At 44.9% G+C, this 20,597-nt stretch overlaps 2 protein-coding genes across 4 annotated transcripts in view; one reads left to right on the top strand and one right to left on the bottom strand.

Moving 5' to 3' along the window:
• The window catches only part of bcl2l12 (BCL2 like 12), a 36,171-nt gene extending 20,694 nt beyond the window's left edge, over window positions 1-15,477 (top strand). Inside the window, exons 6-9 of one of the 3 annotated variants that reach the window (XM_089019602.1) lie at window positions 5,589-5,665; window positions 5,909-6,172; window positions 14,128-14,175; window positions 15,209-15,477. In XM_089019602.1, coding sequence (XP_088875728.1) covers window positions 5,589-5,665; window positions 5,909-6,172; window positions 14,128-14,169 — 383 coding nt within the window. In that variant the 3' untranslated portion in view covers window positions 14,170-14,175; window positions 15,209-15,477. Of the gene's footprint in view, window positions 1-5,588; window positions 5,666-5,908; window positions 6,173-14,127 lie in introns of all 3 variants that reach the window. The other 2 variants (XM_089019603.1, XM_089019601.1) reach the window with 2 other exon arrangements.
• tspan4b (tetraspanin 4b) overlaps window positions 2,874-20,597 on the bottom strand; it is a 67,499-nt gene continuing 49,775 nt past the window's right edge. Inside the window, exon 8 of the transcript XR_016118157.1 lies at window positions 2,874-3,828. The gene's annotated coding sequence lies outside the window, so the exon portion shown is untranslated. The remainder of the gene's footprint in view (window positions 3,829-20,597) is intronic.

Below are 20,597 nucleotides of genomic sequence, written 5' to 3'. Positions count from 1 at the left end.
GGGAGAGTCCTGACAACCGACGGAGATAGCTCATTTCGGCCGCTTATATCTGGCATCTTGTTCTTTCGGTCATGACCCATAGCTCATGAATATAAATGAGGGTTGGGATGTAGATCGACGGGTAAATTGAGAGCTTTGCCTTTTGGCTCAGCTCCTCTACAAAGTCTGCATCACAGGAGATGCCGCACCAATCCGCCTGTCGATCTGTTGCTCCCTTGTCCCCTCATTTGTGAACAAGACTCCCAGATACTTAAACTCCTCCACTTGGGGAAATATCTCCTCCCCACATCGGAGAGGGCACTCTTCCCATTTCCGACTGAGAACCATTTTCTCAGATTTGGAGGTGCAAATTCTCATCCCAACCGCTTCACATTCGGCTTCGAAACGCTCCAGAGAGAGTTGGAGAGCGCCACTTGAAGGCCCCAACAGTACAACAACCTCTGCAAAGAGCAGAGATGCTATACTGAGGCCACCAAAACAGAACCCTTCAGTGCTTCGGCTGCGCCTAGAAATTTTGTCCATAAAGGTAATGAACAGAATCGGTGACAAAGGGCAGCCTTCACTGGAAAATATTCCGATTTACTGCCGGACTCTGACATCGGTTGTATAGGGACAAAACAGCCCGTATCAGGGGTTCCTGTACCCCATACTCCAGAAGCACCCTCCACAGAATTTCCCAAGGGACATGGTCAAATGCCTTCTCAAAGTCCACTAAGCACACGTAGACTGGTTGGGCGAATCCCCATGCACCCTCGGGAATCCTGCTAATGGTGTGGAGCTGGTCCACTGGTCACGGCCGGGACGAAAACCACACTGCTCCTCCTCACCTGAGGATCGACTTCCTGATGGACCCTCCTCTGTAGAACCCCTGAATAGACCTTAACAGGGAGGCTGAGGAGTGTGTTCCCTGTGTAGTTGGAACACAACCTCCCGTCCCTCTTTTTAAAAAGGGGAACCACAACCCCAGTCTGCCAATCCAGAGGCACTCTCCCCGATGACCATGTGATGCTGCAGAGGCATTTCAACCAAGACAGCCCCAAAACATCGAGAGCATCACTGGCAAACTGTGGCCCGCGGGCCACATACGGCCGTTGGGCTTTTTAATCCAGCCCACCAAACTTGTCCAAATTATAGTAAAAATAGTGTCTGAAACTCATGACAAAATGTTAGCGTATACCTGGGCAGACAACTATGATACGTTTCCTGCCCCATTTTTCACAACTTGAAACACATGGCCCGCATAGTTTGTTCCCCTACACCAGCCATGGGCAGACTACGGCCTGCGGGCCACATACGGCCATTAGGCTTTTTAATCCGGCCCGCCGAACTTGTCCAAATTATAGTACAAATAGTGCCTGAAACTCCTGACAAAATGTTAGCGGACACCTGGGCAGACAACTGATACGTTGCCTCCCCATTTTTCAGAACTTGAAACACATGGCCTGCCCCATTTTTCACAACTTGAAACACAATAAGACGACTAATCGCAAAAATAACCATTGTCACAAAGTATAAAGATTTTGTTTAAATTAAGGATGTAAGAATGTAAATGCTCCCTTGCTTAATTTACGGTAAATATCCCTTGCTGAAGATTTTTCTGCTGTTTACGTTTGTCCATTCACTGTTCGTCATGGTGCACAATGCAATCTTTGCGTTGCGTTGTCTGCGAAAAGCCACTAAACGCCTTTCAAAACTCTCACGTACACTTTACAGTCACGGTATAATTAAGGTTTACGTTTTGTAGCGTCATAAATAAAGAGGTGAGGGTATCCGTGGCGAGTTTGTGGAGCGTGTGGTCAGGACAATCCATCTATGATTTTGCGGAGTTTAACACAAGTAGATATTATTGAGCTTGAGTATTTCGTTGTGTAATAATATATTTTGAACGTTGAAATTGATTAAATTTTTCAATAAATGTTGATTTCTTTAACTTTGCACCTTCGATTGAAACGTATTAAAAACAGACTCAATCTGGATAAATCACAGTGCCTATGTTATTTTAATCTACAGTAAAGTATTGTTATATCGATATCGGTTATATCGATAGTACTGCTTATTACGATACTATTTCTATGAACGCAAGGAGAAAATTTACATGCCGCAGGATCGGATATATCGATAGTCCGGTTATATCGATATTTTTTCCGACTCCCGAGAATATCGATATAACGACACTTTACTGTATTTACATTTCCTCTTCCCAGTATCTGCGGAATAGTATGTAAATGCCATCTCTTGCATATTCCTTGAGACAAATCTATTAACTGAAAAGGGCTATTTTTCACATTTGAACGACGTTAATAAATTGGGTTGTAGTGTTCTTACTGTGCTATGAGGTTTGCACACAATACATTTAATGCTTTAGTGTATCTGGCCCAAACACTCCCTCCAAATGCTCCTGGCCCAGCCCCTCTGTCAAATTTTAGAATGGGTTCTAAAATTTGACAGAGGGGCTCGCGAGTCAAAAAGTTTGCCCATCTCTGGCCTAGAGGAACTCCGGGCGGATATCATCCACCCCTGGAGCCTAGCCACAGAGGAGCTTTCTAACCACAACCGTGACTTCAACTACAGAGATCAGAGAGCCCATCTCAGAGTCCCAAGAACTCTGGTTCCGCCAAAGAAGGCGTGTTGGTGGAGTCAAGTAGGTCTTTGAAGTACTCTGACCACCGGCTCACAAGGTCCCGAGTCGAGGTAATCAGCACCCAATCCTCACTGCACACAATGTTAGTGGAGCACTGCTTTCCCCTCCGGAGATGCCAGATGGTGGACCAAAATTTCCTCAAAGCCGTCCGGAAGTCGGCTTCCATAGCCTCACCGAACTCTTCCCGTGCCTGAGTTTTTGCGGCCGCAAATCCAATGATACAACTACAAAGTCAATCATTGAACTGCAGGCAAGGGTGTCCTGGTGCCAAGTGAACCTACAGACACCCTTATGGTTGAACCAGGTGTTCATTATCGACAATCCATGTCGAGCGCAGAAGTCCAATTCCAATAATAAAATACCACTCAGGTTCTGATCGGGGGCTGGCGTTCCTCTCAATCGTGCCCCTCTAGGTCTCACTGTCATTGCCCACATGAGCATTGAAATCATCCAGCAGAACAGAGGAGTCCCCAGCAGGAGTACTCTCCAGCACCTTCTCTAAGGACTCTTAAAAGGATGATGTTAGGGCCTATAATTAATAAAGCAGCAATCAAAAGTAAGAACAAAAGATTATTTAATCTTTGGGACGGCACACAATGGAGCTGCCTGCACCCAGTGGTGCGGCAGCTCACAAGGGGAGAAGAGAGAGCTGTTTGGGAGAGCTTTTGTAAAGACTGGATGTATAAATACGGAAGTCTGAGAAAATAAAGCATTAAGAAAATAAAACAATGTTTAAAATGTGTTCGTGTAGCGAATTGCCTTGACATATCCCCCGACGAACATATTTAACATCGGTATAGGGGAATAAAGAAGAAAGAAAAAGAAAATGAGAAAATAAAACAACTATGTACAATCAAAATGGAAACACAATCTAAATAAAGTCATATCATTTGCTACATCAATCAAGCCTTCATGGCATTCTGGGTTCCTGGATGGTGATTTTCCACGACGACGAGGAGAAACAATTTTGTTCTGTAGCATTTATTCGCTAGCAAATCCCAGGGTTTGCTACGGATGAGCAGCTGGTCGGGAAAGGAGTGTGGCTCCATTGTTCTTTTCACGTCCTCCGGGAATCTCCTTCACGATCCTGGCGAATCCAGACGATCCTTGCGGCTCCTGATAGCGGCTGAATCGTCCATCCCACGTCAATGTGGCTCATGTCCTTCTCCAGGCTGTTGCCTCTTGTCCTGTGTGGAGCACATAACTTGCACGTCACATGTCGACAGGATGTTTTCATTAATTTTATTCTACGCATCACACATTTCATGGGTCTGTTGCATTTCCTATCCAGGTCTGTCTCACCATGCAATACATTGTCTAACAAAAAGGCAGTAAATCATTGTTCGTAGGTGTTAGTTGGTTAGTAAGTGTTTGGTTAGTTGGTGGTTGCCTTTCCGTAGGGCACAAACTTTCTTGGAGAATAATTTGTAGCGAACTGCACCCCCTATCAAAATTGATAATTTTAAGTAAGTGTTGGAGCTATATTCATCACCACTCCCCCCTGTTGTCTCAATTTGCCAAGTGTGAACATGTCTTCGTGGAAAACACAACTCATCTTTGATATTGCAAATTGTCAATTTGCAAAGCACCATCTCTCAATCTCATCCTGCACGGACCTCTGTCTCTGTCAGAATCAGAATCAGAATCAGAATCAGAATCAGAATCAGAATCAGTATACCTTTATTCGTCCCGCAATGGGGAAATTTGCAGTCCACAGCAGCAATAGAAGAGGGATGAAGATATTCTAAGCATAACAAAATAAAAAAATAAAGTCATGTGACAAGTTGATGTGATATTGTCTTGAACTGATGCAAAACAAATAAACTTGAGTAGTTTTGAAAAAAAATTAGATGTCAGCATATGAGCCTTCCCATGACTTCATTGATACACAGCACAACCAGTCAGTGACTTCTGATTACAGTGATACCTAACGAACTTAATTGGTTACCAGAAAGTGTGTGTAAGACGAAAAGTATGTATTCCAAACATTAATTTCCCATAGGAAACCATTAAAATGAGAATAATCAGTTCCCAGGTCCCCATAAAACATAATTTTCAACTAAATAAGCCTTAAAACTACACACAATATACCTTATTTTATGTATAATAAATGTGCTATGGTATTGTAATTAAAAAAATAAGCTGTACTATATAATAAAGTCGTTTTACCTTTGTGATGGTCATTGATGGCTTGATGGAATGGATAGCTTTTTGCATAAAGTGTCTTAAGGAGCTCTGGGTTGTACATCTTAGAAGTTGCAATATTGCAACACCAACAGATGCAGGCAGACACACTAGAAACTTCATTAATAGCTGGTTCCCTTGCTTGTATGTTCTCTTCAAATTATACAAATGGCTTGTGCAGGTTGTGGACCCTGATTGATGGGATATTTTAACCTTGCAGTCTACACTCAAAGTTGAAAGTCCAAATTTCACTATGTTTTATATCCATGTTCTCAACTTTTCACTTTTGTTCTTGTTTTTTTTTCACTTTTGGTTTTTGGTTTCAAGCTCGTCTCCCTTCCGTGTGTGTGTGTGCGCGTGTGTTTCTGTAATCCCTACCCCCGCTCACTGCTGCGTGTGTCCTGCTGCGTGTGTCTCCTCCCTCCTCTACCACGGATCTTGACCAATCATGTGCAACTTTAACCGAAGACTGGGGGCGGGGAATACAGGGATAAAAAGCCGGCTGCCATTTTCAGCTTCTTCTTAGGAGCTCCAAGAACCGTCTCGTTCGGCAAATGAAGTTCGTAGCTGCTGACAGTAGATGCAAGACCTGTTGTGGCTTAAATTTACTTCACATATAAAACCCACTGGCTTATGAAGTGCAGGGTCATCTTTTGAAGAAAATAAAGGCTTTTGGGTGCACCTTATAGTCCGGAAAATATGGTCATTTTGAATTGGCTTTCTGTATGGCTGTCTGATGACAAAATAATTCATTTTTTTCTAGTTATGCATGACAAAGAGCAAGTGGTGCAGCAGCTCATTCAAGTGCTGTCCGCTGAGGCAGAATCTATCAACAATAAGGTAGGTAAAAATTGTAACCTAATAGTGTATTATTGATTTTAGGACCGGTAGTGATTCATGTGAGTACTTTAGCACCACATAATTCACCATTCATTTGCTATCAGAGCTGTGTTTCTCATGTAATTCAGGCCTCCATCTCTTCATCATTCTTACGAGTTCAAATGTGATCCGTGAAATGTGACAAGATTTCCTCCGGGATCAATGAATTGTCTCTCTGGTCAGATCTCTCTCTCTCTTGCACAGATCCAAATGGACCCATTTCTGCGTTCCAGTTTGTCTCGCCTATCATTTGCGTCTTATGTCAGGCTTCTCGACACTGTCGGCAGCACTCGGGTATCGCAAGTCCCACTGTTCCTGCCAAATGCAAGCCCAACGTTACGCCGCATGGCCGTCACCATGGAGGTGTCGAGGCGGATAGTGACGGCTACTGGAGTGCATCGCATGCAAGGGTATGCAGAGTGCTACATGGAGACATTTGCCCCCTGGTTAAAGAGGCAAGGGGGGTGGGTGAGTGATTCTATCCAGACTTCTGATGTATTCAATTTAAAAGCCAGTACATTAAATCCCAGAGGAGTAAGAGTAAGACAATAGGACAAACATAACACCATGAGTTCCGGTTATCTATCTACATATGATGATTAATTAAACATATACAGTATTCTTGTCACAACTATAAATCTATAGACAATTGTTGCCACTTTCAACCAAGAAAAGTACTTTTGGACCTTGACTTATGAACATCCCTTCATACAAAATTTTCAAGTTATCAAACATCTCCATGAGAAAATATTGGATTGGATAAGCCTTTAATAGTCTCGCAGTGGAGAAATGTATATTTCACAGCAGCAAAGTTAGGGAAGGAAGAGGAAGGGAAGATGTAGAAAAAACAAAATACAGAAGCTACTGGAAAGGCAGCCACTCTTTCGGCGCCATCTAGATGTCAAAAGAACAAAATAACAAAAAAAAATAATAATAATATGACAACACAGACAGTTATCCAATTTTAACTCATTTACTGCCAGGCACTTGCAAAATGTGTCCACTCCAGTGCCAGGGTTTTTGTCATTGTCACCTGAATTCCAGAACCCACAGAACATTGAGTTTTAGATTACATAAACATTCAATACAGCGTTGGAAACCTCAGATTCTCTTCTTCCATCAGAAAAAAAAGTTAATTGTTAAATTATATGGGTCTGGAGTTATATGAGCGTGAAATGAGGGCGGGTGTCCAGAATACAATGCAATACATACATATTGGTTTTTATAGCGCTTTAACAACAGCTGAAGCTGGAACAAAGCACTAATATGGAAAAAGGGAAATGATGTCCCCTTGTAGAAAAGAAAAAAAAAACATTGTCAGAGGCCATGGCCAGCGCTTTAACGGCAGCCAAGCATGAAAAAACAAAACCCCAACAAATTTATCAATATCAAGGGGTCATATTTTCAATTCCCGAATAAATTCGTGAATGGCAGTGAACTTTCTGCAACCTCCTTATTGTACGAAGCAGTTCAAGATTAAAGAGGAGAGAATGAAAGTGTCCTTTTCACCAGTGGATCAGGGACGTCATGCTCAAATGTGCACGTCTGCCAGAAGCCAAAATATTGAAAGCAAACACGAAGCTGTAGCATACATTGACAAAAAGAGATTAGTTCACATCTCCTGTCCCACGTAAATCCGCTTCAATTCCAAGTCAGGACAGTTTCACATACGCATCGGCTTTCTTCACTGACGCTCCTTTCTTCTCATTGTGGGCTCCTCAAGCCCAGCATCCATCCAGCCGCAGACTGTCCAACAGCACTGAACTTTCCGTGGGGCTGTGAAAATGCTTCCATTAAAAGTGTAAAAAAGCACAATCGCCCCAGAGCTGTCCACCAGTGAAATGGCACCGACATTTCTCTCAATCAAAAATGGTGCTGTCATATTCGTGCTGCCGAAAAGGCACAACTCCTCCTTCATAAATATTGTGGCCAAAAATGCTGAAAAACAATCCGTATCTGTTCCACATGACACACAACAACACAAAGGGACAAAACAAAACACAAAAAAAACAAGCCTCATGAAAGCATTTGCTGACGGCTGCCTACGCGGGCTGCCACAACAAATCTATGTCCTCCATCTTACCCTGTTTTGTGCATCATCCTCTTCTCTCACACCAGCTGCCTTCATGTCCTCTTTGACAACATTCATAAACCTTCTCTTAGGCCTTCCTTTCGGTCTCCTGCCTTGCAGTTCAAGGCTCAGCATCCTTCTCCCAATATACAGTATTTACTATCTCTCCTCTACGCATGTCCAAACCATCACAGTCTCGCCTTTCTGGCTTTCTCTCTAAAGCCGTCTCGGCAACATCTCCTGCAGTACATCGATGAGAAGGTTTCTTCAGCCGTCATCTGTACAATTTTGAAGGTTTCGGACGTTTCGCTCGAGGCGAAACGTCCGAAACCTTCAAAATTGTACAGATGACGGCTGAAGAAACCTTCTCATCGATGGACCACTCCTGTACGACTGACAGCTTACACAGACGTCCTCCTGCAGTACAGTATAATGCTTTTTTTTCCTTCTTCATCCGCCTGTGTGTCGGGCGACCTGTTGCGATTTTTCCATAGCGCACATGCATGGGAAGACGTGCATATTTGGGTCAGCAGAACGCGTGTGCGCCGACACTAAACGGTAAGTATAAAATTTATAAACTACATTAAACAGTTTGGTATACATAACAGGGACAGGTTAACAGTAATAAAAATCAATAATATGAAATATAAAATGATAAAAATTGACACGAAAAGGGATAAGATGTATAAATAAACGGTACAGTAAGCAGTTTGATTAATGATAGAGATAGCAATGTATTAACAAGTGCTAGGAGTGTGATGGCAAGATGGAAATAGTATTTTGAAGGATTGATGAATGAGGAAAAAGAGAAGGAACAAAGAGTAGAAGATGTGACTGTTGTGGACCAAGACGTGGCAAACATTAGCAAGGATGAAGTGAGGAGGGCGCTGAAGAGGATGAAGGGGGGGGGGGAGGCACTACCATACCAATTGAGGTATGGTAGTGTCTCGGAGAGGTGGCAGTGGTGTTCCTGACTGGGTTATTCAACAAGATCCTAGATGGTGAACAAATGCCTGAAGAAGGGAGACGAAGTGTACTGGTGCCCATTTTTAAAAACGAGGAATATGTTCAGAGTTGTAGTACAACAGAGGAATAAAGTTGATGAGCCATACAATGAAACTATGGGAAAGAGTAGTTGAAGCTAGACTAAGAGCACAAGTGAACATTTGTGAGCAGCAGTATGGCTTCATGCCAAAAAAAGAGTACAACAGATGCAGTGTTTGCTTTCAGAATGCTGATTGAGAAGTACAGTGAAGGTCATAAGGCATTGCATTGTGTTTTTGTAAATCTGGATCAAGCGTATGACAGGGTGCCCAGAGAAGAGCTGTGGTATTGCATGAGGAAGTCTGTAGTCACAGAAAAGTATGTCAGAGCGGTACAAGACATGTATCATGACTGTAAAGGTAGTGGTGGGACTCCACCAGGGGTCAGCTCTGAGCCGCTTGTTATTCGCTATGGTGATGGACAGGCTGACAGACGATGTTAGACAAGAATCTCCTTGGACCATGATGTTTGCAGATGACATTGTGATCTGTAGCAAGAGCAGGGAACAGGTGGGGGAGAAACTAGCGATGTGGATGTTTCAACCTGAGAGTAGGGACCTATCATAGCTGTGTCCGGCACCGCCATGCCTGGACATTAGGGATATATAAATAGGGCCGATACAACCAGTCAGACTTTAGTTCGCTGACGAAGCCTCTTGGATAGGAGGCGAAACGTCCGAAACCTTCCAAATTGTACAGATGACGGCTGAAGAAACCTTCTCATCGATAGCGATGTGGAGGTATGCCCTGGAAATGAGAGGAATGAAGATCAGTCGCAGCAAGGCAGAATATATGTGTGTGAATGCGAGGGATCCACGGACAAGAGTGATGCTACAGGGAGAAGAGATAAAGATGATTTTAAGTACTTGGGTTCAACTGTCCATAGCAATCAAGAGAGTAGAAAAGAGGTGAAGAAGCGTGTCCAGGAAAACTGGAACGGCTGGAGAAAAATCTCAGGTGTGATAGAAGGATTTCAGCTCGGATGAAAGGAAAGGTGTATAAAATGGTGGTGAGACCAGCCATGATGTTTGGACTTGAGACAGTGTCACTGAAGAAAAGACAGCAAGCAGAGCTGGAGGTAGCAGAGCAGAATATGTTGCAATTGTCTTTGGGAGTGACCAGGTTGGATAGGATCAGGAATGAGTACATTAGAGTGACAACTCATATTAGAGGCTTTAGAGAAAAAGACAGAGAGGCCAGACTGAGATGGTTTGGACATGTCCACAGGAGAGAGAGTGACTATGTCGGGAGAAGGATGCTGAGCCTTGAACTGCCAGGCAGGAGACCGAGAGGAAGACCAAAGACGAGGTTTTTGGATGTTGTCGAAGAGGACAAGAAGGTAGCTGGTGTGAGAGAAGAGGATGCACAAAACCGGGTTACATGGAGGACACTGATTCGCTGTGGCGACCCCTGAAGGGAAAAGCCAAAAGGAAAAGAAGAAGACAGTAAACAGTTTGGTATACATGACAGTAATAAAAATCGATAATATGAAATATAAAATGATAAAGATGACACTAAAATGTATAAAATGTATAAATAAACTGTACAGTAAACAGTTTGGTATATATTACCGGTACATTTTTACAGTAATAAAAATCGCTAATACGAAATATAAAATGATAAAAATGACACTCAAAGTTTTAAGGACGGCGAAAAAAATCATTGGCACCGCCCTACTCACTCTCGAGGACTTGCACACTGCAAGAATCCCTTCCCACCACCTTTTCCAGCTACTCCCCTCAGACAAGCGCTACGATCCATGCGCACCAAATCCAGCAGACATTTAAACAGCTTCTTCCCCCAAGCCATTAACTCTTTGAACAGTAGCCCAAATGGAACTGTATAGTGCCTCTTTGCAATTTTGATGATACGAGTGCAGCGTGTTTGACCGGAAACAAATTCCTTGTGTGTTCTACATACTTGGCAATAAAGATGATTCTGATTCTGATAAGATTTATCAATGAACTGTAAACAGTTCGGTAAATAATAGTATTCAATAGAAAATGTTGCTTAAAAACAACAGATTGACATTGTATACTATCCTGTCGTATAAACCTCGCGTCGGCTATTTTCAATATATTTCATCTTACGACCGTTTGACTTACAACCATTTTGTCGAAATGGAACCCGGTCGTAAGTCGGATGTTACCTGTACAGTCCCTGACAAAAGTCTTGTCACTTATCCAAGTTGTAGGAACAACAAATAATAACTTGACTTGTAATTGATCTATTGGAATCAGAAATGGTTTATATGAAAGGCAAATCCCTCTAGATTCTACTTATTATACCCAAAAAAGTTTTGTATCATTCATTGAGTTTTATTATTTAATTAGGACAGAAAGGTCAGATTTTGCTTGGACAAATATAATGTAGAAATTATACATATATTTCATTTTGAATACACAAATATGCTACAATAACGTCAGAACATCGAGTCATGAAGCCTTAGAAAAAGAATTAATGTCTGTATGGCTCCCGTGAGCTTGGAGGACTGCATCCATACGTCTCTGCAATGACTCAATTAACTTATTGATGAAGTCATCTGGAATGGCAAAGAAAGCAGTCTTGCAGGACTCTCAGAGTTCATCAAGATTCTTTGATTTCATCTTCCAAGCCTCCTTCTTCATCTTACCCCAAAGTCAAAGTCAGCTTTATTGTCAAATATGTTAATATGTATGACATACAGCACAGATGAAATTACTGTCCTCTCTGACCCAGCATGCAAGGCACTTATAATTACTTTAACAAACATAATAAACATGAAAACGCCAATTTGCCGGGAGAGGGGAGCCGCTGCGTGTTCACGCGCCGCCATCTTGGGAAAAAAAAATAAAAAAATAACAAATATGACAACACAAAGACACAGAGTCATTCATTCTTCAGGACTTGCTGTACCCTCTTTGTGATTACATAAAGCAGTTCTAGTTGAAAGAGGAGAGGATCAAAGCATCCATGTCAGCAGTGGATCAGGGTCGTCATGGTGGAATTTGTACGTCTACTACAAGCTAAATGTTGAACGCAAACACGAAGCTGTAGCATCCATTGACGAAAAGACATTGTCTCACATCTCCTGTCCCACATAAATCCGCTTCAATTCCAAGCCGCGACAGTTCCACATAACCATCGGCGCTCTGCGCTGACGCTGCTTTCTTCTTTTCGCGGGCTCCTCAAGCCATGCATCCATCCAACCACAGATTGTCCAACAGCACTGACCTTTCCGCTGAACAAAGCGGGGCTGTGAAGATGTGGCCCATTACAGGCGCGAAAAAGCACAATGGCCCCAGAGCTGTGCAGCGATGGCAGTCAAATGGCTCCGACATTCCTCCCATTCAAAATCAGTCCGGGCATATTCATGCTGCCGAAAGGCGCAACCGCTCAGCACAGTCTCCTCCTTGATGATTGTCGTGGCCAAAAATGCTGAAAAACAATCTGTATCCGTTCCACGTGACGCACAACAACATAAAGTGACAAAAGAAAACACAATAACAAGACAAAAACAACAAAAAAAGCAAGGCTCGTGAGAGCACTTGCTGATGGCTGCCTACTCAGGCACCATCTTGGAAAAAAAACCCAGACATGTTCAATAACGTTCATGTCTGATGAGTAGGCTGGCCAATCCTGGACACCTTGACCTTCTTTACTTTCAGGAACTTGGATGTGGAGGCTGAAGGAAAGGAGCATCATCCTGATGCAAAATTTGCCCTCTCTTGCAATTTGGGATATAATGGGCAGCACGAATTTCATGATATTTCAGGCTGTTGATGTTTGCATCCACTCTGCAGATCTCTCGCACACCCCCACACTGGATGTAACCCCAAACCATGATTTTTCCTCTACCAGACTGCAGAATACCTGTTGGAACCCTCAAGGACTACGTGTAGGGCATACCCACTAACAACATTTAACTAACTAACTAACATTTAACAGACTCATTATTCTTTCTGATACACTTTTTATTTCTAAAACATTCCGAACAAACTCCTCTTTCATGATAACCCAAACTCAATGTCTCTTTCTGTCTACACCATGATAGAACAACTTGAACCCTGGCCCTAAGCTTCTAGACTTGCTCCCTTTCCACCTGGTCTCCTGGACACACAGTATGTCTTTTTTCTTCCTCTGCATCATGTCAACGAACTCTCTACTTTTTCCTGTCATTGTTCCTACATTCAAAGTCCCTACTCTCAGTCCGATACTCTTGGGGTTCCATTTCTCTCTTTTCCTATGGGCACACCTCCTGCCCCTCCTTCTTTGACCAACAGTAGTCCCTTTTCCACCTTCACCCTGTAGGTCAGGGGTGTCCAAAGTTGGTCCTCGAGGGCCGCTATCCTGCCTGTTTTCCAGCTCTCCCAGAAGCAACACACCTGATTGAAATGATCAGCTCATCAGCCAGTTCTGAAGCAGCAAAATGGTCCTGATGATTTGAATCAGGTGCGTTACTCCTGGGAGAGCTGGAAAACAGGCAGGACGGCGGCCCTCAAGGACCGACTTTGGACACCCCTGCTGTTGGTCAACAGCGCCGATAGCGGTCGTTGTTGATCGATCTGGTATGAGATTCAGAGGTTTGATTAGCATATTTGTTTTGGCAAAAAATTTACGGCGGGTGCCTTTCCTGGCGCAACCCTATGTATTTATCCGGGCTTGGAACCGGCACAATAAGACACTGGCTTGTATCCCCATGTGACTACATTTAATAAATTGTAAGATACGAAAGGTAAAAATACATTATGGCACGTATTACAGGATTCACAACTCTGAGTTTCCTGAACACAACATACTTTTACCTACTTTGCTCAGGAAATGTATTTGCAAGTTGGGCAATCAGTCACTATGCCTTGGACATTTTCAAAAGATAGTAAAAGCCGGCAAAAGCTTCAGATCAGTCCATGATAAAACACCAGGCAAAAAACACAATTTTTATGCATTTTTCTGCTTTAGAAAACATTTTTATCAGATTTGTTTTTGTTTTGTTGTTGTTTTTTTCAGGAGGGGGGAAGCCGAGGAACAGATTAGGGCATTTACATAAAAACACATCTCGACTTCCAAAATTTTCTAGTTAAGAAAATGTCTTCAAGAACCAAAGAATATCAAAAATGGAGATACCACTGTTAGTTATGGAGATAAACTGTTAATATAAATCAATATGTATTGTATTGTATTTTAAAGATCAGGCAATGATTGATTCTCGCACTGCCCGACTTTCATTTGTTGATTTCCGCTCGTTTTTTTTATTACTGATAAGTATTTCTTATTTTGCCTGTGGTTTGAGTTTTACTAACATTTAATTTTATTTTATTTTTCATCCTCAGGAGAATCTGGTAGATATGAAGGACCCTGTGGAGTACGACTAAAGAAAGGTGTTTTGCTGTTTTTTTGTTGTTTTTTTTTAACTGTGCCATTGAGTGTCTTGAAGTCTCATTGCATTTTATTTGATTTAAGCAATATTTCTTATTGCTGTCAACATTTACTCCAGAGCTTGGATTTATTGTTGAATGGGCCTGAATTTTTTTGAGGAATTATGGTATGACATACACATGTAGTTGCTGATGGTTTGGTGGTACACTTACCTGACATGTGTGCGGCCAGCATGGGATCGGTTTTCACTTAATGACTGAGTGCATGGTTGTTTGTACCTCCATGTGCCCTGTGACAGATTGGCGACCAGTTCAGGTATTATTCCGCCTTTCCCCCAAATTCAACTGGGAAAGACTCCAACAATTTCCACAACTATCTTCAGGATAAACAGTGTTGAAAATCAATGGATGGCTGGTATTATATATGTTCCTGCTGACAATCTAAATACAAAATTTAAAATTTTGTATGTATGTATTTTGGGATGAAACTACGTTTGATAGGGTTGCATCAAGTTTTGAGTAGGTTTTCTCCTGATGGGACACAAAAACTATTTGCAACTGCGTTATTTAGCCAAAACACCTTCAGTAAGAGCAAAATACTGAATACTACCTCCATTGAGTGTGTCGGTGTGTAAAGATACTTGTTCAGCGAATGTTTATGGTTCATTCTTCTCCCATCTGAAGAACCATTCAGGCAATTTTGGTTTGCTGTGGGTATTTTTTGTGGCGCTTAAATGGTTGTTTTCAAAACATCAAACCATTGCAATAATGTCCTGCTGCGCATCCAAGTGTTTTGATTGTTTAAGATAATTTATTCAATTTCTATGTTAGCCTCTTCTAGTATCAGAGCATTTTACGGTAACATTGTTGCATTCAATGTTTTTGGTAGAATTTTTCACACAACAAATTCTGTTGTTCACTACAAGTGGAAGGTTTTATGAACATAGGTGTTTTTTTTTACCATGCATGTATTTGCAATATTGCAAAACATGGGGAGGGGTTGAGCAAAATAGTATTTATACATATTTATTTACAGCCTGAAGAACAAACTACATCGAAGAATCTGAAAGAGAACATACTGGACTGAGCGACATGCATCAATGCTGGTTGAGTTTACAGTCAGCAACTCTATCAATCAAGAACACTTGTCATGAGGGCCAAAATATTTAATAGCTCGATGAGCTTGGAAAGTGTGCACTACACAAACTGTGAGCGCACAGAGGGTAGGGAAAATAATTCAACTTGATTGCATGTAAACAAGAATTTAATTTGTAATAAAATGTTGGAAATTTAACTGTTGACTGGAAGGATTCATGTGGAATGCTTTTTGTTGCATTTCAGCTCAAATCTGCAATATACTTGTCTGGATCAACATCATCTTTATTCTCAACTCAACTATATTTATAGAGCACTTTCAAACAGTCAAGCTGCATACAGGGTGCTGTGGATGGACAACTCTCATATACAGGGAACAAAGCATTCAAAAAGATCCGGAGAGTAAAACTAAGATCAAGTGTAAATAATGCTCAGTCAAAGGCCAAAGAATACAAGTGAATTTTGAGTCTGGTTTTAGAGATGGGCAGCTTGCCGATCGTTCAATGGCAGGTCTTTCCAGAGAATGGGACCCCCAACAGAAAAGGTTCGATCCCTTCTGTTCCTCCCTTTAGTTCTTGCCGCATCTATTAATGACTGGCCAGCAGACCTGAGGCGCATCGAAGGTGTGTGGGGGTGGATGAGCTCGGCGAGGTAAGGAGGAGTAAAGCCATTTAAAGGACAACCGACGTCTCCGGACAAGTTGTGTCCATAATTTGTAAAATCGCTTCAAATGACTTCTACTCAGCGTATTTTACAAAGATTCCACCGCATATAGCTATATTTTACGTTATTAAGACTCGCGCTGAACATTCCGAAAATCTTATTTTTGAGTTGGTGACGAGTCCTCACCCTACGTCACTGGAGGAACGCCCCTCACAGAGAAAGGACATACCTTGCATCACCTCAATGCATTTTGCGGTGCTTTGTTTGGTCTGAAAACTTCGTGTTGATCCGTGTTGATGGTGAAATTAGAAGGAAAACACATAAATAACGCAATGGTGAATTGTTGTATGTTACACCGAGACAACTCTTTGATATTCGTTGACAAAAATTCCAAGGTGAAGAATAAAACTATTTCCAACGGAGCTCTGCCGCCATCTTCTGCATTTTCTGTGACACTACACCTCAGTCTTGATCACTCAAAATGACCCTGAAGACCTTCTTTAATCGATTGCAAACATTTATATTTTCCTCTTCAGAACTATTTCAATCATATTCATAACTGGATGTGTAACAAGAAAGCATATTCTCCGAATCTGAAGCCATTGTTTTGATTCTCGAGCAAGGCAAGGCGTCTTGGGGTGACGTCACGAACAGGGGGCGGGACTTTCTGAAAATGCCCAATTCACAGCTCATTTTTTTGCAGATTTTGGACACTCCAAGTCATTTTTATTGGTGTTTTGCATTTAACTGAAAATATCAGCCTGCATGTTTTGGATATTTTAGATGCTATAAAACGTTTTTCGGCGGTTGTCCTTTAAACATTTTAAGACAAATAATAGGATCTTGAAATGAACTGAAATGTATAGGGAGCCAATCAAGGGATACCAGAGTTGGAGCAGGTAATGTATTGTAATGCCCCTCGGCGTGATAAAGGATGCGCACAGTCGTTGGCACAGCTGGTCAGGCTTTTATTAAGCAAACGTTGCAGTTAGCACAATCATACCGGAGTTGTTGTTACGCCACAACTCACGCGCAGTCCTCTACCTCGCTCTCTCGCGGACTTCTCGTTCAGGTCCTCCCTTCTGTCCGTGACGTAATCTCTCCCGACTAGCCCCGCCCCCAAACATGCAACTCACAAGCCCCGGACGTTACACTACCCTCCCCTTTATGCAACCCTCGCCCCGAGGGGTCAACAAAAAAATCCTCCAGCCGTAGCTGTTGTGGCCCTTGTGTCCGTCTCTGCGGTCGACCTGGCTCTGAGTCAATTCTGCCTCCCGTTGGCTGACCCGGGACACGACTGGTGGAAGGCGGATCCCCCGCCTGGAAGTTCCGCCCCTCGCGCCACATGTCACAATCTCGCTTTCGACGCGCACCGGCTTTCTGCAGCCGACCCCGCCGTCTGTGTGAAAACTCCAGCCCCGGCTGGTCCCCTGAGCAGCCCGCAGGTCTCCTGAGCGCCTCAAGTGGTGCGTGCGACTGGGCTTGAAGTCTCTTGCCGGCCACACACTTCTCACAGCGCCGGCAGAAGTCATCCACGTCGTGTCGATGTTGTCCCCAGTAGAACACTTGGCAGAGCCGTCAGAGGGTCTTTGCATGGCCAAGGTGTCCTGAGCCAGTGCCCTTATGACAAGCTCTCAGCACAGTCTCTCGAAGAGCTTTCGGCACGACCACCTGCCATCTCTCTTCCCCAGCAGCTGGTTCTCTCCAAGCATGCTGCAGCACAGCATCCTTTATGCGTAGCACAGCAAACTGGCTCCAAAGGCCTTTCCAGGGTGGCCTCCAGCCACTCTGGACCCACTGCCGCACTGGGTTGAGGTCGTGGTCCTCTTCTTGCTTTGCAGCCAGCTCTGCAGTGTCCACAGCCTCTAAGGTGCAGCATGTTGTCTCGGCAGCAGCCGCTTCTCCATGGATTTCCATCTCTTTTGATTTCATTGCCCCCTCTGGTGGGCATTCCATCACAAGGCGAGTAACCTCTACCCGATCGCCTGTCGAGGGCAGAGTGGACAGCACTGCTGAAGGGTCGACTGTGTTGATGGCATCTCATCTCTCACGGCATCTCAACAGGATTCCCCTGGGGAATCCTGTTGAGATGCCGTGATCAGCTCGACACGCTGGCCACCTGGCAGGGTGAGCACCCCAGCCCCCAAGTCCACCACACAATTTGTGGCTTTTAAAAAGTCCCGTCCTAGAATACAGGGGTCACTCACGTCAGCTACCCAAGCTGAGTGGATTGTTGAGGAACCCCCCAGGCCAAAAACAAATGTCCCTTTGCCCTTTATCTTGGCCGTTTCACCGGTCGCTGTCCTCAGTTTTGTGTGTGTCGACTTTAAGACGGTTCCTGCTGGAACAACTTCAGGCCTCACGATCGTGACTGAAGACCCAGTGTCCACCAAGGCTGTCCAGGACACGTCTTCAATCTGCATGCGGACATGACTGGGGTCCCCCATGTCTGTCCAACCCACTGTCACCGCTCCGCATGTGGACTGAGGTTCCCGGTTGACCACTGGAGGGGTCTGCTCTGCCCGGCCTTCAGGGACCCTTCGCCGTTTCATCTTTGAGCAGCGCCGCAGCAGATGACCTGGCTTTCCACACCCCCAGCAGACAGCAGGGCGTGCACGTCGACCACTTCCTTCCTCCTGTTGTGCTGGCTGGATATTCAACGCACAAACCAGCTCTTCCACCCACGCCGGCCGGCACGTCTCACCTTTCGACAACGATGTCACCGAATCGGGGCAAGCTGCTGTCTGCAGTAATCCCTTGACTGCGATCTCCCTCTCTCTCGCAAGGGCAAGTGCTTCTCCAAGCGCTGCTGGGTGGGCAAGCTGGACGTGCAGCCGCAGTTCATCCAGTCTGAGAGCTTGGATGAACTGGTCACGAATCAGTTCATCTCGGACTTCCTCTGGCATCCCAGCATATGCGCGTCGACCCAGGCTCTCGATCGCATGGGCTAGACAACGTAGCGGCTCACCGGGATGTCGATCACGCTGCTTGAACTCACAGCGCAAAGAGTCTTTCAAATTGAACTCCCCAAAGCGCCGCTGCAGGGCGCCCACCAGCGCGCTGTAATCAATTCTCTGTCCAGGGCTCAGTAGCAGCAGACAGGACGTAGCCTCCTCAGTCAGTGAAAGCGCTAACTGCACCGCCTTCACCTTGTCCGGCCAGTTCGATGCGTGGGCCACCAATTCGAACTGTGCCAAATACGCCTCCCAACTTCGCTTCCCGGAGAATTTCGGCGCCTTCATGGAGGGCCACGCGAGACCAAGGGCGCCGCCATTAATGCTCTCATCGCTCCTCGTGGCGACGGCTGCACTTGTCGTAATGGCGGGCTCATGCCCATTCTGGTGCGGATTGCCACCGTAAAGACGACCGCGCTCCATGCCACTTGACTCCGACACGTCAATTCCACCTGGCAAGGCTTCCCCCTTTACCTTCTGCCGAGTAGCGTCGTCGCGGAACATCTTCCCTCAAAAGTTCGAAGTGCAACGGGTGAATCCGGAGCTTCTGACACCAATGTAATGCCCCTCGACGTGATAAAGGATGCGCACAGTCGTTGGCACAGCTGGTCAGACTTTTATTAAGCAAACGTTGCAGTTAGCACAATCATACCGGAGTTGTTGTTACGCCACAACTCACGCGCAGTCCTCTACCTCGCTCTCTCGCGGACTTCTCGTTCAGGTCCTCCCTTCTGTCCGTGACGTAATCTCTCCCGACTAGCCCAGCCCCCAAACATGCAACTCACAAGCCCCGGACGTTACACAACCCTCCCCTTTATGAAACCCTCGCCCCGAGGGGTCAACAAAAAAATCCTCCAGCCGTAGCTGTTGTGGCCCTTGTGTCCGTCTCTGCGGTCGACCTGGCTCTGAGTCAATTCTGCCTCCCGCTGGCTGACCCGGGACACGACTGTTGGAAGGCGGATCCCCCGCCTGGAAGTTCCGCCCCTCGCGCCACATGTCACAATCTCGCTTTCGACGCGCACCGGCTTTCTGCAGCCGACCCCGCCGTCTGTGTGAAAACTCCAGCCCCGGCTGGTCCCCTGAGCAGCCCGCAGGTCTCCTGAGCGCCTCAAGTGGTGCGTGCGACTGGGCTTGAAGTCTCTTGCCGGCCACACACTCCTCACAGCGCCGGCAGAAGTCATCCACGTCGTGTCGATGGTGTCCCCAGTAGAACACTTGGCGGAGCCGTCAGAGAGTCTTTGCACGGCCAAGGTGTCCTGAGCCAGTGCCCTTATGACAAGCTCTCAGCACAGTCTCTCGAAGAGCTTTCGGCACGACCACCTGCCATCTCTCTTCCCCAGCAGCAGGTTCTCTCCAAGCATGCTGCAGCACAGCATCCTTTATGCGTAGCACAGCAAACTGGCTCCAAAGGCCTTTCCAGGGTGGCCTCCAGCCACTCTGGACCCACTGCCGCACTGGGTTGAGGTCGTGGTCCTCTTCTTGCTTTGCAGCCAGCTCTGCAGTGTCCACAGCTTCTAAGGTGCAGCATGTTGTCTCGGCAGCAGCCGCTTCTCCATGGATTTCCATCTCTTTTGATTTTATTGCCCCCTCTGGTGGGCATTCCATCACAAGGCGAGTAACCTCTACCCGATCGCCTGTCGAGGGCAGAGTGGACAGCACTGCTGAAGGGTCGACTGTGTTGATGGCATCTCATCTCTCACGGCATCTCAACAG

This window comes from Hippocampus bargibanti, linkage group LG17 (assembly GCF_051943395.1).
Source record: "Hippocampus bargibanti isolate YZ-2025 linkage group LG17, ASM5194339v1, whole genome shotgun sequence".
NCBI lineage: Eukaryota > Metazoa > Chordata > Actinopteri > Syngnathiformes > Syngnathidae > Hippocampus > Hippocampus bargibanti.
Note: the sequence above shows the minus strand (reverse complement) of the source record. Positions and strands in the feature narration are given on the sequence as shown.